Source organism: Schistosoma mansoni, chromosome 4 (assembly GCF_000237925.1).
Source record: "Schistosoma mansoni strain Puerto Rico chromosome 4, complete genome".
Classification (NCBI taxonomy): domain Eukaryota; kingdom Metazoa; phylum Platyhelminthes; class Trematoda; order Strigeidida; family Schistosomatidae; genus Schistosoma; species Schistosoma mansoni.
The window spans coordinates 31428812-31447484 of NC_031498.1; the positions used below are offsets into that span (position 1 = coordinate 31428812).

Sequence of the window (18673 nt, forward strand, 5' to 3'; positions counted from 1 at the left end):
ATTTTTCTTAAAAAAATTGATAATATTAATAATAATACTCAGGACTTAGTAGATAATTGGATAACGCGATGGCATTTGAAGCGAAAGGAAGTGGGTTCGAGTGTTAGAGTGAACATGAACTCTGAGATGCAGGTACATCCAGCTAACGAATCCCATTGCTAGTCACTATCCATCATTGCTTAATAATAATAATAATATTTTGTTTGAAGTTAATTATACCAACTGACCAATCCATATTTTCATAGTTGAAAGCGTGAATCAATTGAAACTAGACCACCAAGGAAAACCTGGAAGCACTGGATGGCCGTTTCGTCCTATTGTGGGACTCCTCAGCAGTGCGTATCCACGACCTCGCCTCGCAAGATTCGAACCCAGGACCTACCAGTCTCGCGCCAGAGCACTTAATCGATAGACCACTGAGCCGGTATCCGATGGTGTTTATGTCATGAAAATATTATTAAGTTCTTAAAATTCTTAAAATTCTTAAGATCAAAAAAAATAATCGAAAAATCTAAATAATGTAGATAGATGTTGATCATTGAAATGACTACACACATACACACTTACACAATTACATATATCATGTATATATACATAGAGAGAGAGAGAGAGTGAAGAGTGTCATTGACAGTATTACATAAATATTTGATGCATCAAAATTGTAAACTATTTAATGTTATTATTGTTTCAATATGCCAAGTTCAGACAGACTGAATTTGACCAAAGTAGAACAAAAACAAACAAACAAACAAACACAAAGAGCCTTAGTGACTAAAGAAATAAAATAAACTAAGAATATTTATACATAAAAAAAATTTTTTTTAGATTTGATTTAGTCATAATCTGTGGATAAACAACCATAACAATAAAAAGGAATAAGTTATATGACAGTTTTTTTAAAAAAATCTAAATTCCATCTATTCAATAATTCTTTATATATGTCATTGTAGAAAATGAATCAAAATCAACTTGAAACGAAAGGTACTGGATTCGAGTCCTAGAGTTTTTTTGATGTACGTTTGTTCTCTGAGCTGAATGGTTTGGTCGTGGAATTTTCATCGTCCTTCTGAACGACATCGTCAGCACAAACTTCGGATAGAAGTCCTAGAGTAAACAACAACTCTGAGATGTAGGTACATACAGCTGACGAGTCCCAAATAGGACGAAAAGTGCGTCCTGGATTCCACTACTAGCCACTATCTATCTTTACTTACAATACTTGTGAATTAAGGCTATATCGAGGCAATATGCACAGTATGCACATATGCCAATTAGAGACTGACCAGTTGCAATCCTAAACATCAATGGGAAGATTCAACACAAGTAATACTAAGTGAATTTTAAATCAACTTAGTATTGTCTTATATAGATTACTATGTATATTATCAGTCACAGTGAGAATATAGAATAAATATACATGACGACAATGTGTTACAATTTACATAAGCAGGAATATATACTGAATACATCTTTTAGAATTTACAACCAAAGACTAAGATTATCTCATGGATCCCAACCAAGACGTCTGTACATGATTTGGTTTAATTATTAATAATAAAGGTAAATATTAAATTGCTCACATGATTCTTAATTTTAGCTTTGTGATAGTTGAGGGAAGAAATAAGGGTGAAAATAGACATAGCATACTGGTTACTATCATAATTGAATACGTTTAAACATTCACCAACTGAACAAATTTAAGATCTTTAAAAGGCAAAAGAAGAACTCTAGACTACCGTATATTAATCATTGGTTTAAGAAGTTCCTTTCGATATAGAACTTAATTACTTGAAATTATGCTAAGATGGTATAATATTTAGAATCAAAAATGATTGTTAATAAGGATAGATATCATACAACTATATCTGTAAACAGCTATGGTAAAACATTGATAGAAACGATGGTATACTGATTAACAGGTTCCAGTAACAGTAACCTGCAAAGAGATATATTTAGGTTTTTTTAAGCTTTACGGATGTAAGCAATAACTCAATAGCTCAAGCAAGTTATTTAATACTATCTGGTGTTCATTGATCACTTTACTAGTATCATTTGACTCAAACATTATTAACATATTGAGGAAAGCAGCCAACTGCGTCACAAGGTAAGCCCTCATCACATGGAATCCTCAAATCCAAAGGAAAAGGGGAAGACCAAAGGACACATTACGCCGAGAAATAGAGACAGACACGAGAAGAATGAACAAAAATTGAATAGAACTATATAGGATGGCCCAGGACAGAGTGTATTGGAGAATGCTGGTCGGCATTCTATGCTTCATTGGGAGTAACAGGCGTAAGTAAGTAAGTAATTAAGTAAGATAGGATGAAACTGATGAATTGAAACTTGTCAAACAAATGAAATTACCAAATTCGTACTATATAAATTAGGATTATACCTTGATATTCAAATCAGAACTAGAAAATACATTTGAAATGATTAACAAGCTAATTAACCTATATATAATGCTGGTCAAGTAGTAAATAATGACTAGACTTTCATAAATACATATTTTTTGTTTAAATGACGTTTAGTAACTTTAATACTGAAGGACAATATCATTCTATGGAATATTGGTTTGAATTGAGAAAAAAGGTGTTCAATGAATAATACTTAAATCATAATACTAAAGTTGATCAACGGATTATTATGAAAAGATCTATTGTAAAGTTACATTTAATGATCAACTGAAGTGAATTCAATCAGTCTCTATACCGGTATATAAGGCTTCTTCCGGGTGAATGTCTAAATATATATTATCTGAATTTATCAATAGAGACGAATAAATATTGATAATAATAATAATAAATTGTATAAGTGTTTAATAAAATAATGGGGATTTGAATCGAGTAGCTTAATGAATAATGTAGTGGTATTTAAAGCACTGAGTACTGAGGTTATTCATATGAGTACACCGGTAAATCCACATGAAGAGTTTAAAGTCGAACGAAATACGCATTCTTGATTCCACAATTTGCCAACATCCAAGAATACATGATTAACAGATGGTGGATATAAATATACAGTACGTCACCATTGATTAGTATTGCCAATAATTTATATCACTTCTGTCTAAAAATAAATTCTTTTGCAATGCTGACTAGTGTTGGAGACGGCCGAACCAAAACATGGCATCAATCCATAAAGTCACTAACTTCTGGTTTGAACCATGTTGGTAGATGCAGATTATTTGGGTGGAGTCCACGTGACCATCGCAACCAATGATTGGAGTCTCTGAGTGACATGGCTCAGAATCGACCACAATGGTGCAGGTGTATTCACTCTTTATCATCCCTGTATCATATCCTTACATGAAAGTTCTTTTTATACTACCATTGAAGTAACTACTTTTATGAATTCAGTGTTCATCTTGTTGTGCTAATGAGGTATGATAACTTTGACCGATGTATATATGTGTCTTGTCCTACGTTGTAAATGACTGACTGAAAAAATAAACGTTTTAAACAATAAAAATATACGTATATTTTATTATGAAAACTACATTCAGTAGGCATGTAAATTTTGTGATACTGTTTGGAGAGATCTATGTATTGACTATTAGTCTTATTGCAGTTGCATCAACCAAGACAATTTATCATTATCAGCCAGTCGTAAACAAGATAGAAAGTGTATTATTTATCTAACTGTTAGTCATTATCAGTATAATAACAAAAAAAGTAACCAATATATCATAATATATAACTCGTAAAGTGAAAAATATTAACTTATTGACCTTTTTAGACATACATTTGAGTCTGATGGCTGATAGGATTATAAAACTATTAGTCTATATGAAGTTAACCTGAAGTAGTCTAAGTCTAAACATTCACAGATTCTATTTGTTCAAATGACCACTCAACAGAGTCGAGTGATTCTGTACAACGGAACTGCTGACTAAATTATTGATATTAAACATATGTCGATCGAAGATAAAGCCAAAATCACTTCTGTTTTGAATAAAAGGGGTTTATATCACCATGCAAAGGAGAACTAAACAGCATAGTTGTGAAACGGAAACTAAAATTAGCTATTAAGGAAACATATGGTACTAAATTGATTGTCACGCAGAAGATAAGATTTATGGTTCCGAATAGGACTCATCATTATATACATGGTTATTTCTCATCACATTGGATTCATCAATTCACATGTGAGTGAACAAAAACAGAGATGAATAGTCGAATAACCTAATCAAATGTGGTGAAACATTTACCCAAATGACTTCATGATCAGTTGACGTTAAAGCCTTCGACAAAAGCAAGAATCACAAAACCATGTTTCTAAATAGAGAAACACATTCGAAACAGGCCATTCGACTGACGTTAAGACATCTTTGTACACAAATTGCCATTGGCAAATTCTTAAATTCGTGGAAGCCTTGACCTCTAAAAATTTGAACTTTTGTGTTCACCGAAAACTTTGAATCTGACATGGTAATCTTCTATCTATTTTAATGTCTAGGATAATATGATCACTTGTTCGTCTCACATTATATCATTTTCTTCATTTGCAATGACCACATCGTATTTATTTGACCTTTTATTTGTCACTTGACCCTCACTAATTCACTAAACTCTCAGTCAAGTATAAATATGTTCAGATTATTCGAAAAATATAGCACAAATGCTTCATATTTTTTAGACCAATTCCACCTTAATACACTATTCAGACTCATGATTTCGACCATGGAAAATACTGAAATCTTCACAAAACCCCTTCTGATAATAATCATATGCTCATTAGTGACTGACTTCAAGATATATATCCTGGAATTCTAGTAGGAAGCAGTGACCAGTGGAATTCAACCACGTCTGTTGTGAGATAACAACTCACTGAAGACAATCGGTGAACGGTTGCTCAAACATCGTGGATTGGTTGAAGTTAGACATTAACACCGTTGGATGCCGGCCAGCTCAGTGGTCTATCGATTAAGTACTCTGGCTCGAGACTGGTAGGTCCTGGAATCGAATCTCTTGAGTGCGGGATCGTGGATGCGCACTGCCACTGAGGAGTCCTATAGTAGGACGAAACGGCCATCCAGCGCTTCCAGGTTTTCCCTGGTGGTTTAGCTTCAATTGACTCATGATTTCAACTATGAAAAATACTGAAATATCCACAAAATCCCTTCTGATTATTCAGATAACCATCTAATCTAGTATATCAAGTTTAAACTTTCCAAATGTTTTTAGGCATATTTTAAAACAAACTGTCTAATACGTGGTGACTGTAAATAGATGCTTATTGACTGATTTTATTCTTATGAGAAATCTTTGCTGAGATGTTAAATGTGGTCTACTGACGATTCTCTAACTATAACAAATTTGAATAATGCATTGAGAAGACGAAGGTTATCAGAATGATGTGTTTATATTTGCCCACACTAGTACTTGTTAAGATGTTAGCTATGAAAAACAAAAGATCAGCTAGAAAAATTAAAAAGTGAAAGGAAACAAAGATAATAGTAAATGACATATTATGAAACTCACTACTCTGATAATAAATCAGTATTACTAGGGTAGGTTAAGAGTAAGAAAATGTTTTTGAACACATAAAGGTGAATCCAGTTTTCGTATAGCCAAGGCTTCAATAACCTTAGTGTACACCCTTGAAAACTTTTGTACAAAACTACTAAGGTTGACTTAATATATCGACTCTATAATCAGTCTCAACCAAATATTTCACAATTGAGGAAGATATTTGTCTGTCCTGTGGTCTTATTCAGTCATAAGAAACTAGCAGGTAGATGAAACATTCAGTTAAACAAAAGCGCTTCTGAATCACGTCCCTTGGGGCCTTCAGATATAGCTATTTTAGGTATATTGTTGTCAACCCATAACTCCCTGAATTGATATGAAAAGTGGGTTAGAATCAGTCAGCTACAACGTAGGATCAAGCACATTTATGCATCGGTCCAAGTTGCCATACCTCGCTCATTAGCACAACAAGATGAACACCGGATTCATAGATATAGTTTAGTGGTTGTAATATATATAAGAAAAGTTTCATATAAGGATATAGTATAGGAAGGAAGGCAGATATGAAGCAATTTTAATCTCAAGGTTTAAGGGAAGATAGAGAGTGTATACACCTATTCCATTATGATCGATTCTGAGCCATGTCACCCACAGTCTCCAACCATTGTTTACGATAGTCACGCGGACCCCAACCAGGTAGTCTGCATCTACCAACATGGTTCAGACTAGAGGTTAGTGACTTCAAAACCTGATACCATGTTTTGGTTTGGCCGCCCTAACTCTCTTCCAACCATCTCCTACACTAGTCAGCATAGCGCGCCGTGATAATCGGTGTTCAGGCATACGTAACACGTGGCCCAACCATCTCAGTCGATGAAGATTCATGACCTCATCAACTGATTTACCATCATTTCCTAACACTCTGCGTCGAACCTCACTATTACTTACCCGGTGATCCCAGCAGATGCGAGCAATATTTCTAAGGCATCTGTGGTCAAATACTAGTAACCTACGAGTATCTTCTACTCTTAATGGCCATGTTTCGCAGCCGTAAAGTAGAACAGGGCGAACTGCTGTGCAGTATACTCGTCCCTTAATTGATAGACGGATATCTCGTCTTCGCCATAGGTGAGGTAAGTTGGCAAAAGCCAAACGAGCTTTTTGAATCCGTGCTGAGATTTCGTCAGACACCAACCCATTAGGGCTGATCAGACTTCCAAGATAAGTGAAGTTGTCAGAATATGTTAAAAAAAATTATTGAAACTTATGTAAATTGAACTATAAACTGTAAATCTATACTTTTCTTATCAAACAAATACAAACCAATCATCACGAATAGTACTTTACCTTAATCATAAAACATAAATGATAATCTTATCCAACTGGGTCTTTTTTCTTTTTACGAAAAAAGGTGAAAGTTCATTAGTCTACATTCCTCGAAAAAAACATTTAAGGCTTGCCAAAATGTGCACACAAATTAACATTCGAATATAATAATATTTACATATGACTCATCAATAATTGATAAATAAACGGGTTAGTAACAATGAATAACGAATTTTCCGGCTATCTAATTTTTATTTTCAATTTGGAATCAATATTAATGATACCCGAATAATAAACATGAATATAAGAAAATAAACAGTAATTATTCGGGGGTAGGGGGTAGGGAGGGAAATCATTGAAAATAATTATATCAAGAATGAATATAAGTCAAGGTTAGCAAAAATTGATTTGAACTAAACTGTAACTGTTGGCCAATTTGTATTTATTAGCTTGATATCATTAAAGAAATTTCGGAAAGTATTAATTCTGTTGAAAAACTAATGAATAAATTTTATCAGAAGGGGTTTTTTGGATACTATAGTAATTTTAATAGTTGAAATCATGAGTCGATTAAAGTTAGAAAAGCCTGGAAGCACAGGACGGTCGTTTCGTCCTATCGTGAGACTCTTCAGCAGTGAGCATCCACGATCCTGCCTCGCGAGATGTGTCGCTCAATTTCGTGGATCGGTTGAAGTTAGACATTAACACCGTTGGATACCGGCCGGCTCAGTGGTCTAGAGGTTAAGCGGTCGCGCGCAAGACTGGTAGGTCCTGAGTTTGAGTCCCGTGAGGCGGGATCGTGGATGCTCAATGCTGAGGAGTCTCACAATAGGACGAGTTGGCCGTCCAGTGCTTCCAGGTTTTCTACGGTAGTCTAGCTTCAACTGATTCATGATCTCAACTATTAGAACAAATTTTATTAAGTAATTTGAAAAATTCTACTGTTTTCAATCTGTTATTGTTTGCTTATTATGATTAAAACGTTTTTGACACGGTGTTATCTGACTAAACTTCATGACTATGAGATCGCACATTAACTAGGTACTTAAGACTCCTAAAATTTATTTTCAAAAAGGTTTACTTTGCTAAAAGCCTGTAAAATGATATTTTTTATATTTAAATGTTATAAATTATTGTAGATTATTGTAAATATTTTGTTTGTATTGATTGCTTGAATCTTCCCATTGATATTTATGACTGCAATTCATCAGTCACTTTCTGGTGTATGTTCATCCTGTGCCAACCGTCTCGATATTCTCATTAGGCTACAAGCATTACAAGCATAGATGGAGTAGACACCAACCCTAGAATGCAATTATTTTATTTTTTATTTTATTTTATTTAAACACATAAATATTGATACAAGGAAGTACCAGATAAATATGCGCCACACAAATCTCATTCGATTTGTGTGAGGGCCGTGATACTGCCCAGGTGCCCAGACTGAAGCAGGTGGTTTTCTTAGGGGGCCACACCTGGAGCCTTTGACCTAAAGGTCTGATCCTTAAGGCAGTGGAGCATCGTAAGGAAATGCAGTCTCATGTTAGCCGGTGACCAACAGTTGGTTCATACGCCATTTGTTTCCTCAGGATACTGGAGCCCATGTGCACCATTGGTTTGGAATGGGGGTTTTCCAACTCCCCTAGGTGGATCCTCCACATCCACCAACCCGGTTGAAGCGCCGGACATTCGCTTTTCGTCCTCTCACTTTTGTGAACAACACGCCCGCCACGAGAATGCAGTGAGTAGGACTTCCCTGGCAGAGGCTATATATTCGCGTGGCCATATGAGAGCACTTCGAGAGGGAGAGCAGACTCTCCCCACTCTCGGCCATACCAGAGCATTCGGGGGCAATTAGATCCAGCTGATGAGTCCCAAATGAGATTAGACGTGCATCCTGGATTCCAATGCTAGTCACCATCTATCTTAGCTTAAATATTTTGGTTTTTCTTTGATTCCCAGTGTATTATTTGCACTGATAAACTACCTGAATGAAGTGACTGACACACTTCATAATTCCAATTTTTATTCTCATGTATACATCATTTGTTTTCAGTTTGTTTTGTAGTCATTATCAATATTCAAATGAATATGATGGAGAAAAAGCTCTTTAAAACCAAACAAAGCAAAACTATAAACATTTTCTAAGTTTCAAACTTAAGCGTAAATGTTGTGGATGAGTTTGTGTGTTAACTGGCAGATAACAATCACACCGGACATTTCAAACATTAGTAAGAACAAAGATGGATAGTAGATAGCAGTGGAGTCCAGTTTGACGCGCGTTTCGTCCTATTTGGTACTCGTCATCTGGATGTACCTGCATCTCAGAGTTGATGTTCACTCTGGGACTCGAACCCAGCAACTTTCACTTCAAACGCCATCGCGTTATCCACTCGGCCACTGAATCCTGGTAGCCACTTGCTTGTGCAATGCGGTGAAGTTTTAAATTCACTTAGTATTGTTTGTTTGGATCTTCCCATTGATGTTTAGGACTGCAACTGGTCAATGATTGTAAATTTAGGCTATATCAGGGCAGTACTTACAGTATACATATATGCGAATTAGAGACTGACCAGTTACAGTCCTAAAAACATCAATGGGAAGATTCAAACAAACAATACTAATTCAATTAGTAGGAACAGTCTTATTCGATCCTTTTGTTGAAGTCGTAATGAGTTATTATCTGAGTTATAGAACGATTATAGACCTACGGTACGAGAAACTAGTCTTGAAACAAATAAAAGACTCTTATGATTGTAATCACCATGTGTTAAACTACTTATTCATCATTCTTCAGTAGAGAAACATGAAAATTCAGATATAAAATTTTAAAGTTAAAAGCATAGTAAAAAAACTATTCAATCATTTAATAAGTAGGGCATAATTTTCATCTCTGGAAATGAAATCCATTTGAAGTATAAGGTGAACCACTTAAATAAAACTATAGAGAACAGACAAGTAGTATCATTGTAGAAATGAAAATAAAAGGAAGGTGTGTAGGTGTAATTGAATAAACATATTTTTAGTCTTAAATCAAAAATATACTTATTATTAATCTTTTATTATTCAGTTATTCTGTTTCAGGTTAGCGTTTTTTTTAGCTCGTTGTTTTTCTACGGGATGGGGTCGCTAACCCCATGCCCAACCCTCCTCCTTTACCCAGGCTTGGGACCGGCAGTAGACCCCGGAGGAGGTACAGGAGGATAGAACTAGAAAGGAAGGCTCAGGACAGAGTTGGTTAGAGAATGCTGGTTGACGGCCCATACTCCATTGGGAGTAACAGGCGTAAGCAAGTAATTAAGTATTCTGTTTCAACTGTTCTTTATAATCCATGATAATATTTCCATAGTTTATAAAGAATTCAGTTAACTTTCTAATACATCATGGGTCTATCAAGTGAATAAATTGATTAAAATGCAGTGTTAGTGGTTTTGCTGATGTATTTGCTACAAAACCAGAAATAATCAAAAATGTTGGCTTTATGTAAATATCTAAACAATCAAAAATTAAAGCTGTGATTCTAACAGAAGGGGTTTTTGTGGATATCACAGTAATTTCAACAGTTGAAATCACTAGTCGATTGAAGCTAGGCCATCATGAAGTCTTAGTGAGAAGCAGTGGCCAGTTAAGTTTAACTAGGTCTATTGTGAGATAGTAACTCACTGAAGACAATGGAGGATGCGCCATTCAATTTCGTCGATCGGTTAAAGTAAGACATTAACACCGTGGGATGCCGGTCGGCTCAGTGGTTCTACAGGTTAAGCGCTTGCGCGCGAGACTAGGAGGTCCAGGAATCGAATCTCGCGAGGCGGGATCGTTGATGTACACTGCCACTGAGGAGTCCCACAATAGGACGAAACGGCCGTCCAGTGCTTCCAGGTTCTCCATGTGGGTCTAGCTTCAATCGACTCATGATCTCAACTGTGATTATAAGTTAAACTGTATAAAATCATTTCATTAAAAGGGAATTTAAAATGTACCCCAGGAAATATCATTCGCTATTTTAACATTTTTTCACTGAAGGTTACAATTCATTGTAATCCTGATAAGTTAGTTGATTATTTCAAGGAATTAGTTACTTTATTGATACATTTTAATTTATCTCTTTTACAATCAGTATATTAAGTAGTAAAACAAAATGATGACATTCTACTCAGTAGTAACTATTTATTTTAAAAACTGGTCTTCATAATGCTCCCATAATGTTCATATACAATATACTGTTTCAGGAAACCAATTTTAAGTAATGACGTTGCACCATACCTCAATATTTACAAGAGCATTTCAGTTCTTCATTGAAGAAATTTAACTTCTTCAAATAACCATCATCTTTTGATCAATCAAAAGTCCTCAAAATGTGTAGAGTTCATTTCAACACGAACATTCTAACACACTTTGATTTCAATGTAATATCCATTATCTTGTTCGAAAGTTGAAACCTACCATCTATTGAACACAGTTTGTATTGGTGATGTATTCAGAGTGCTGTAGCTAAAATTAACAAAACTTTATCAACGACTGCTAGCCAGTCTATAGACCTGAGTTCCTGTTAAGATGGACAGCAGTTTTAGACGAAATATTTGTTAGGAACGACTAGATTATGCTATTTAGCGCATCCCTTCAATGAATTTACATTCAACAGTCCCGACAAAACTTTATCTTACCATTTCAAAAACGTGAAGCTCCTTGAATTTTATTCCTCCGGGTCAAATTCTTAACTATCATTTTCTAAAAATCATTTATACATCAGCATATTTAAATTTTTGGATTCAAATTGTCAGTGTGATCACCGAGACGTTTAGTGAAATTGCTTGGAATAGGTCATAGTAGATCGACCAATTCGCTCATTATCTTCCCTTAATTCATCAGTTCCAGTATTCCTTCAAACATTCCCTTTCATTCCGTCTTCTCGAATCAAACTCTCTATGACTAATCGTTCACACTGTCGTTGCTATTACAAAGATTGTTATAATTGCTTCGACTCATATGGTATTCGTATTGTTAATATCACCTCGTTGTGATGACATGGTATGATGATTTGAAATGAAAAACATTTGAACAAGGCTCTAAATTGATTATAACTGAAAATGGCTGCTTTTTTCGAGCGACTATTTCATCGTTTATTTAAAAATAATTTATGTCTATTAAGAGTAGATGGGATATGGCTAGCAGTCGGATCTAGGATGCACTTTTCATCGCTTTATCCACTCACTGCATAAGTGACTGGTTATCTGGACTTAATAACTAAGTGGATAGTGAGGTAGCGTTGGAGGCGAACGATACTGGGTTTGAGTCCCTGAGTGAACATCAATTCAGATGCAGTACATTCAGCTGAAGATTCCAAAATGGAGTGAAATGCATATTCTTGGTTTTCCTGCTAGCCACATTCCATCTATTTTGCATTAACTTGTGTCGCAATGGCCATTTCAAAGCAATGTGCAGAGAATGCACGTATACTAACAAAGAATGATCAAACTTCAGTCAAAACATTAACAACGGAATAATCCAAACCATTTCGAATGGAATGAGATTCCTGTCTATGTTGACAAGATACTGATACCAGATTCAAAGAAATAATCACTATTGTTAAAGAATCAATTTATGAGTCGCAATAATGTTTATTAAATGAATGATCTTCCAATCACTTAGTTGAACATAACATAAACCACTTTTTGAAAATTTCTTTCCGAAATTTTATTTACTTGAGTAATAACTAAATTGGCTTTGGTAAGCAAAGATGGATAGTGGCTAACAGTTAAATCCAGAACACACTATTCGTCCTACTTCGGACTCGTCAGCTGGATGTATCTGCATCTCAGAGTTGATGTTCACTCTAGGACTCGAACCCAGCAACTTTCACTTCAAACGCCACCGCGTTATCCACTCGGCCACTGAATCCTGATAGCCACTTGCTTGTGCAATGCAGTGAAGTTTAAATTCACTTAGTATTGTTTGTTTGAATCCTCCCATCGATGTTTTAGGACTGCAACTGGTCAGTCTCTAATTGGCATATGTGCATACTGTGCGTATTGCCTCGATATAGCCTTAATTCACAAGCATGGTAAGCAAAGATGGATAATGGCTGGCAGTGGAATCCAGGACTCGTATTTCGTGAATTTACAATTTACTGAATATTATACATTACGGCAAATTTTAGATACAGTTGCCATAGAAAAGAAATAAGAAGTGATGAAGATTGATCAAATTAATTAGAAACGTATTTGGCGGATAGAACTAATGAACAGAAAACTCTAGATCTAGGTTTTTTATACACTGACTGGCCATTTATTAGTAAAGGTTAATCACAAAATGAAAAAAAAACACTGTTACTTCCTGTCAATAACTAGTCGTAGGTTTAAAAGCTTGGGTCTATGGACAACATGATCCTCACCGACTACTTTAAGTGCCAGAGAATATTATTCATATATTTTGTTCAACATTTAATACAGTAAAATTTCAACAAAGGGAAATAAAAAGACTTTATAAATAGATACAAATCTTGTTCACTAATCTTATATCAATGATAGTACTTTTGATGATTCTATGAATTAAATCTATATATGAGAAAAAGTAGCTCGCAAGGAAAGGCAAGCCCGTAATAGTACGAAAAACAGATTGTCTTAGCTAACATGAACTATGAAATTCAAGAATAATGTGGTTCGAATCTCACGAGTGCGGGATCGTGGATGCGAACTGCCACTGAGGAGTCCCATAATAGGACGAAACGGCCGTCCAGTGCTTCCAGGTTTTCCATAGTGGTCTAGCTTCAATTGACTCACGCTTTCAACTATGAAAATAATGTGTAAACCATCAAAGTTAACTTGCTTCAAAGTTGTTTAATTCTATGAATTTAATGTATGTGGGAAAAACCTTTTCTTTAAAAAAAACTTACCAAAACCAATTTGTACAAATCCAGTTATAATGATCAATTCTGAAAACTAAAGTGACTCTATGTAAGAAGTTTCGTCTAAATTAGAGCGAATAGTTTCACAGTATTTAGGCGCCGAGTTGATGTAAGATTTTTGATGTTTGAATATATTTCCTTGAAAAAGCTTGGACCAGATTGCCAGACGAAACGTTGGATTTACTTCAAATTCATTCGCTGAGATTATACAAATATATGTTATTCTTATTTAATGTAAAGTAACTCTGTTAGCTTAAAAAACATAAATTAGTCAGCCTCCATTGATCATACGATTGAAGAACATATGGAACTCCAACCAACTGTAAACTAACTTCAAGGTGAGAATCTTCAATACGAACGTCAAGATAGTCAGTTTTATTTTACGGAGCTGAAATATGGAGAACCACTACATCCATCGTCAAGAAGGTACAAGTATTTATAAAGAATTGTCTACGCAAAATACTCAGCACTCACTGGGCGGATACTATCAGCAACAGCGTTTTATGGGAGAGGACAAACCAGCTTCCAGCTGAAGAGGAAATTAGGAAAACACGTTGGAAGTGGATAGGACATACATTAAGGAAATCACCAATGTGCATCACGTGGCAAACCCTAACTTGGAATCCGGAAGGGAAGTGGAAAAGAGGAAGGCCAAAGAACACATTACCTCGGGTAATAGAAGCAGATATAAAAAGGATGAATGTTAACTGGAAAGAACTGGAAAGGATTGCCCAGGACAGAGTTGGATGGAGAATGCTGGTGAGAGGCCTATACTCTTCGATTAGGGGTAACAGGCGAAAGTAAGTAAGTAAGTTCATTGATCTACTGACCTATTTAATATTATACTTAATCTTATTATTTTAATCATTAATCAATCAAACGTTTAAGTACCTATTACGAAATTATTCAGTTGTTTTCTTAGAATTTTCAGTAATGTTTACTATTTTCATTATAACTGTAATTACTCTTCGTAGTCACTGAATATCACCATCTAGTCTATACTTTTATTAATAATTTGCTTATATTTCTTGTAGTTGATTATATTATGATTTTGATCTCTCCCTTACTGTTTCTTCCTTGTTCCATTTCCATATAAATAGATATTTGTATGCCAGCGGGAATTTGAAAATTCAACCCACTTCTTTTCACTTCCTCTTCAAACATTCTTACTAATTTGACAATGTTGAAAAATACCCTTAAATTACAGTGAATAACTAAACCTAACTGGTTATAAACAATGAAGAGGATAATGAATAATTTCTAAGAGAAGAAATAAAGTTCATCATTTTCAGCAAATAGATAGATTTACTTCCACGGTGTAGGCAGCCGGGAAGTGACAACTGCCCTCATACCTCTAACAGCACTCAAGATCACTGTATTCATAATCAATCTCGACAGATAGATTTTATTGGTTCACTAAGACTCTAATAGGTGGATAATTAGCACTTACTGAATGGGAATTCACTAGCATATAGAATGAAAGCTTAACAATTAAAAACACTAGATAATTTATTATCAGTAACTAGGCATTTTGTTGCTTATATGAGAAAAAGTTTAGCTGAATTATAGTTGTAATTTTAACTTGTTTAACATCTAATATGGACTACTTATTGTCATCTAATTATAATTCAATCTATAATATTTTTTTGCTCAATACCTGTATAGTTGACTCCTCAACATCTATATTCTATTGCACAGGTGACAGGCTACAGAAAATAAACATATATTTATACAAATAGAGTGTTGTGTGTGAAGCCAAGTAAACTAAGGAAGTAACTTACTAATACACACTGCCGCCAAAAGACGTACTGCAACTTCAGGTTGATCACAATCAGGAAAAATTGGTTGTGCAATATATTTTGCAAATGTCATGGACATTATTGCAACAGATGCAGGTCTAGCAACAACCACTTCTGACCATAGTCGAAGGAAACCAAAAAATGGACCAAAAGCTTCGTAAACGTATATGTAATCTCCTCCAGATCGATGAATCATGGTTCCTAGTTCAGCATAACAGTACGCTCCTAACATACTGAAAAGTCCACAAGCAACCCATATAATTAGACTTGCTCCAATACTATTAACATTTTCCATAATTCCAGTTGGACTAACGAATATTCCAGACCCAATCATAGAACCAACTATGATCGTTATACTACTTGCAAGTCCAATAGTTTTCTTCAGCTGTACAACCGGTATATCATCACGTCCATTGTTTATTTTGTCAAGTTCATGAACTTCCTCTATCATAATGGCTGGATAAAAAATAAAACAGTACTATCAAAAACTTTATATATCTTCAATAATTTTAGGACTATATTTATAGATAACATGTAAACTGAAACATCTTTGTTCATTAACATTTATCCTTCCCTTGAATTACACTTAAATCAGAGATCTTAACAATATTGTTAAACATATCTTTAACGTACGTATAGATTAGATCTGAAGTTAATAAAAAAATGATGATTTAGAGGTTAAATAGACTATATCTACAGTTTACCAATGTCAAGTCGCCACATGAAACAGACTTGTTTAGTGAAATTCATTCTATTATGTCGAATTACCAATTACATTTAGTTGTCTGGGAAGTAAACTACGCTAAAAAGCGAAATAAATGTGCTCGTAAACTGCACTCGAAGGAAAGCCTGGAAGAAGAACTTGCGTTCATTACAAATCGCGTGCATCAAAATGTATATCAAGCTAAACTTATAGAGAAGTATGTCAAAACGAATCCACGGATTAAATACGAAAAGGTAGATAAGAAAATATGCATCTGATGAAGTTATTTGAAAAGTATTGTCCACTCAAATAAACAAAAGCTGTCAGGTTTTCTTTTCTCAGTACCTCCAAATGCATTTACCAGTTCACATGTAAACCCCAAAGTACATAGCTCAATCTTTAGCTATTCTAGACCTACTACTGGTCCTAAGCCCGGGTAAAGAAAGAAGGTTAAGCACGGAGTCAAAAATACCATCCTGTAGAAAACAACCTTGCTAAAAAACGCTAACCAAAATAAACAAAGTAAACCATTTAAACTCTTCTCTGACACTTGAAGGATCTTCATTCAGAAGCATTATGACACCCCATGGTGAAAGCCGAGATTATTCGGAAGCCACAAGACCAATGATTCTTCTAAAACCAGAACAACAATTTTTATAGGTACATGGAATATCTGCACAATGTGGAAAACTGAGAGGACCAGTCTAATAGCAACAGAAATGAGGAAATACAACTTGATGGTGCTCAAAGTGAAACCCATTGGACCCAAACTGGACAGTAAAACATAGATTCGTGAGAGGTGTCGTTGTACTCTGGTAACGAAGAAAAAAGTGCTCCACACACTCAGGCAGTCACTCTGATGTTATCCAAAGAAGCATGTAATGCACTTGTTACATGGGAATTTCATCGATCCAGAACCATCAAATCATCCTTCAAAATGAACAAAGAGGTAATTACAAATGAATGTTATCCAAATGTTATGCAATGTTATGCACACACCAATGATAGCAATAATGACGATAAAGATGAGTTCTACTCGAGGCTGCAATCAATCATAGCAAAGTGCCCAGGAAAGAACCTGACTATCAGGATGGGAGATCTTAACGCCGAAATCGGAATGGACAACACTGGTTATGAAGATATAATGGGACAACATGGACTGAATGGGAGAATGCAACGAGAATGGTGACAGATTTGCAAATCTATGTGCATTCAACAAAGTGGCCATAGGTCGCATAAACAAACACACACACGAAGTTACATGTGTCTCATCGGATCACATTACAGAGAATCAGATCGATCATATTTGCATCAGCAAAAAATTCAGAAGGACAATGGAAGACGTGAGAATTAGGAAAGATGCTGACATAGCTTCAGACCACCACCTGGTGGTTTGGACGAAGATGAAACTGAAGTTAAAGGAACACTGGACGACTGGACAAACAACATTACTAAGGTTTAATACAGCCTTACTTCGACATATTGTCAAACCCAACGAATTTAATATAACTCTGAACAACAGGTTCCAAGCCTTACAATGTTTACTCAGAGTAGAAGAAACTACATTGGAGGATAGTTTGAAGTGAATCAAAGAAACAATGTTAACCGAAAAAAAACATGGAGAGATTATTGAGTGCATGACGACCGATATACTGTAAAATTGATTGAAAGACTATGCAAACGCGCAAATTCCAAAATATGTCTCAATGACATTTTACTTAATTCACCAAAAAAAAATGAAGATATTCTAAAAGAAATTCTTGGGTTGAACACATCTTAGTCACTCACTAAAGAGTAGCCCACAAGTTATGTTCATCAATGAAAACATATCTTAAAGATATCACTTAAAATGGAGTATTATGACAATTTCTAATAAAACGAAAGGCACTTGTGCTGAATAATGTTAAAAAAATTTGTTGCAATAATAGCCAATAATAGCTTTCAATTCAGGCATAAAAACACTGACCACGTACTGATCCTTTTTTCTCATCATGGATTAGACCAAAGACTTAAACGATACATAAGGACTCAAATCAGGGATTCACTGGTCAATCTTGCACTTAAAAGATCAAATTAGTTTGTAGACGATACCTATTTGTTTTATAAATTATGTTTACACGACACTTCTAAAGATTTAAGACATATGGTATCTTTCTAGTGGTTGTACCTCAGATTTTCTACCTATGCTATTGTTATTGGGAAAATTTTTATTTTAGTTGCTAACTGCGTCACAAAAAGCATGCTTGCTAGTGTCTTAAGTAACTTTTTCAGTGGCAGTTTGATTTTAGGATGAAACTTATTTTATCGGTAGACCAATGTTCAACTGCCATAAATTATCATAAGGCATAACTGAACAGCAATTTTTGCTTAAGGGTTAGCGGTTTGACCAAATTTACCACAATCTAAACTCACGTTTTACATAGCCACGTTTTCCAAATAAACTGTTGTACTCCTTTTTTCGGTGCAT

At 35.0% G+C, this 18673-nt stretch overlaps 1 protein-coding gene and 1 non-coding gene across 2 annotated transcripts in view; both read right to left on the reverse strand.

Annotated features, from left to right (window-relative positions):
• The window catches only part of Smp_150990 (putative cationic amino acid transporter), a gene marked incomplete at both ends in the record, with an annotated part of 50239 nt that extends 31566 nt beyond the window's left edge, over positions 1 to 18673 (reverse strand). The window contains 2 exons of the mRNA XM_018797494.1: positions 15486 to 15959; positions 18619 to 18673. Coding sequence (XP_018652530.1) covers positions 15486 to 15959; positions 18619 to 18673 — 529 coding nt within the window. The remainder of the gene's footprint in view (positions 1 to 15485; positions 15960 to 18618) is intronic.
• Smp_tRNA_02406_Pseudo_TTG.1.1 lies at positions 9135 to 9206 on the reverse strand. The gene has a single exon. It is a non-coding gene (tRNA).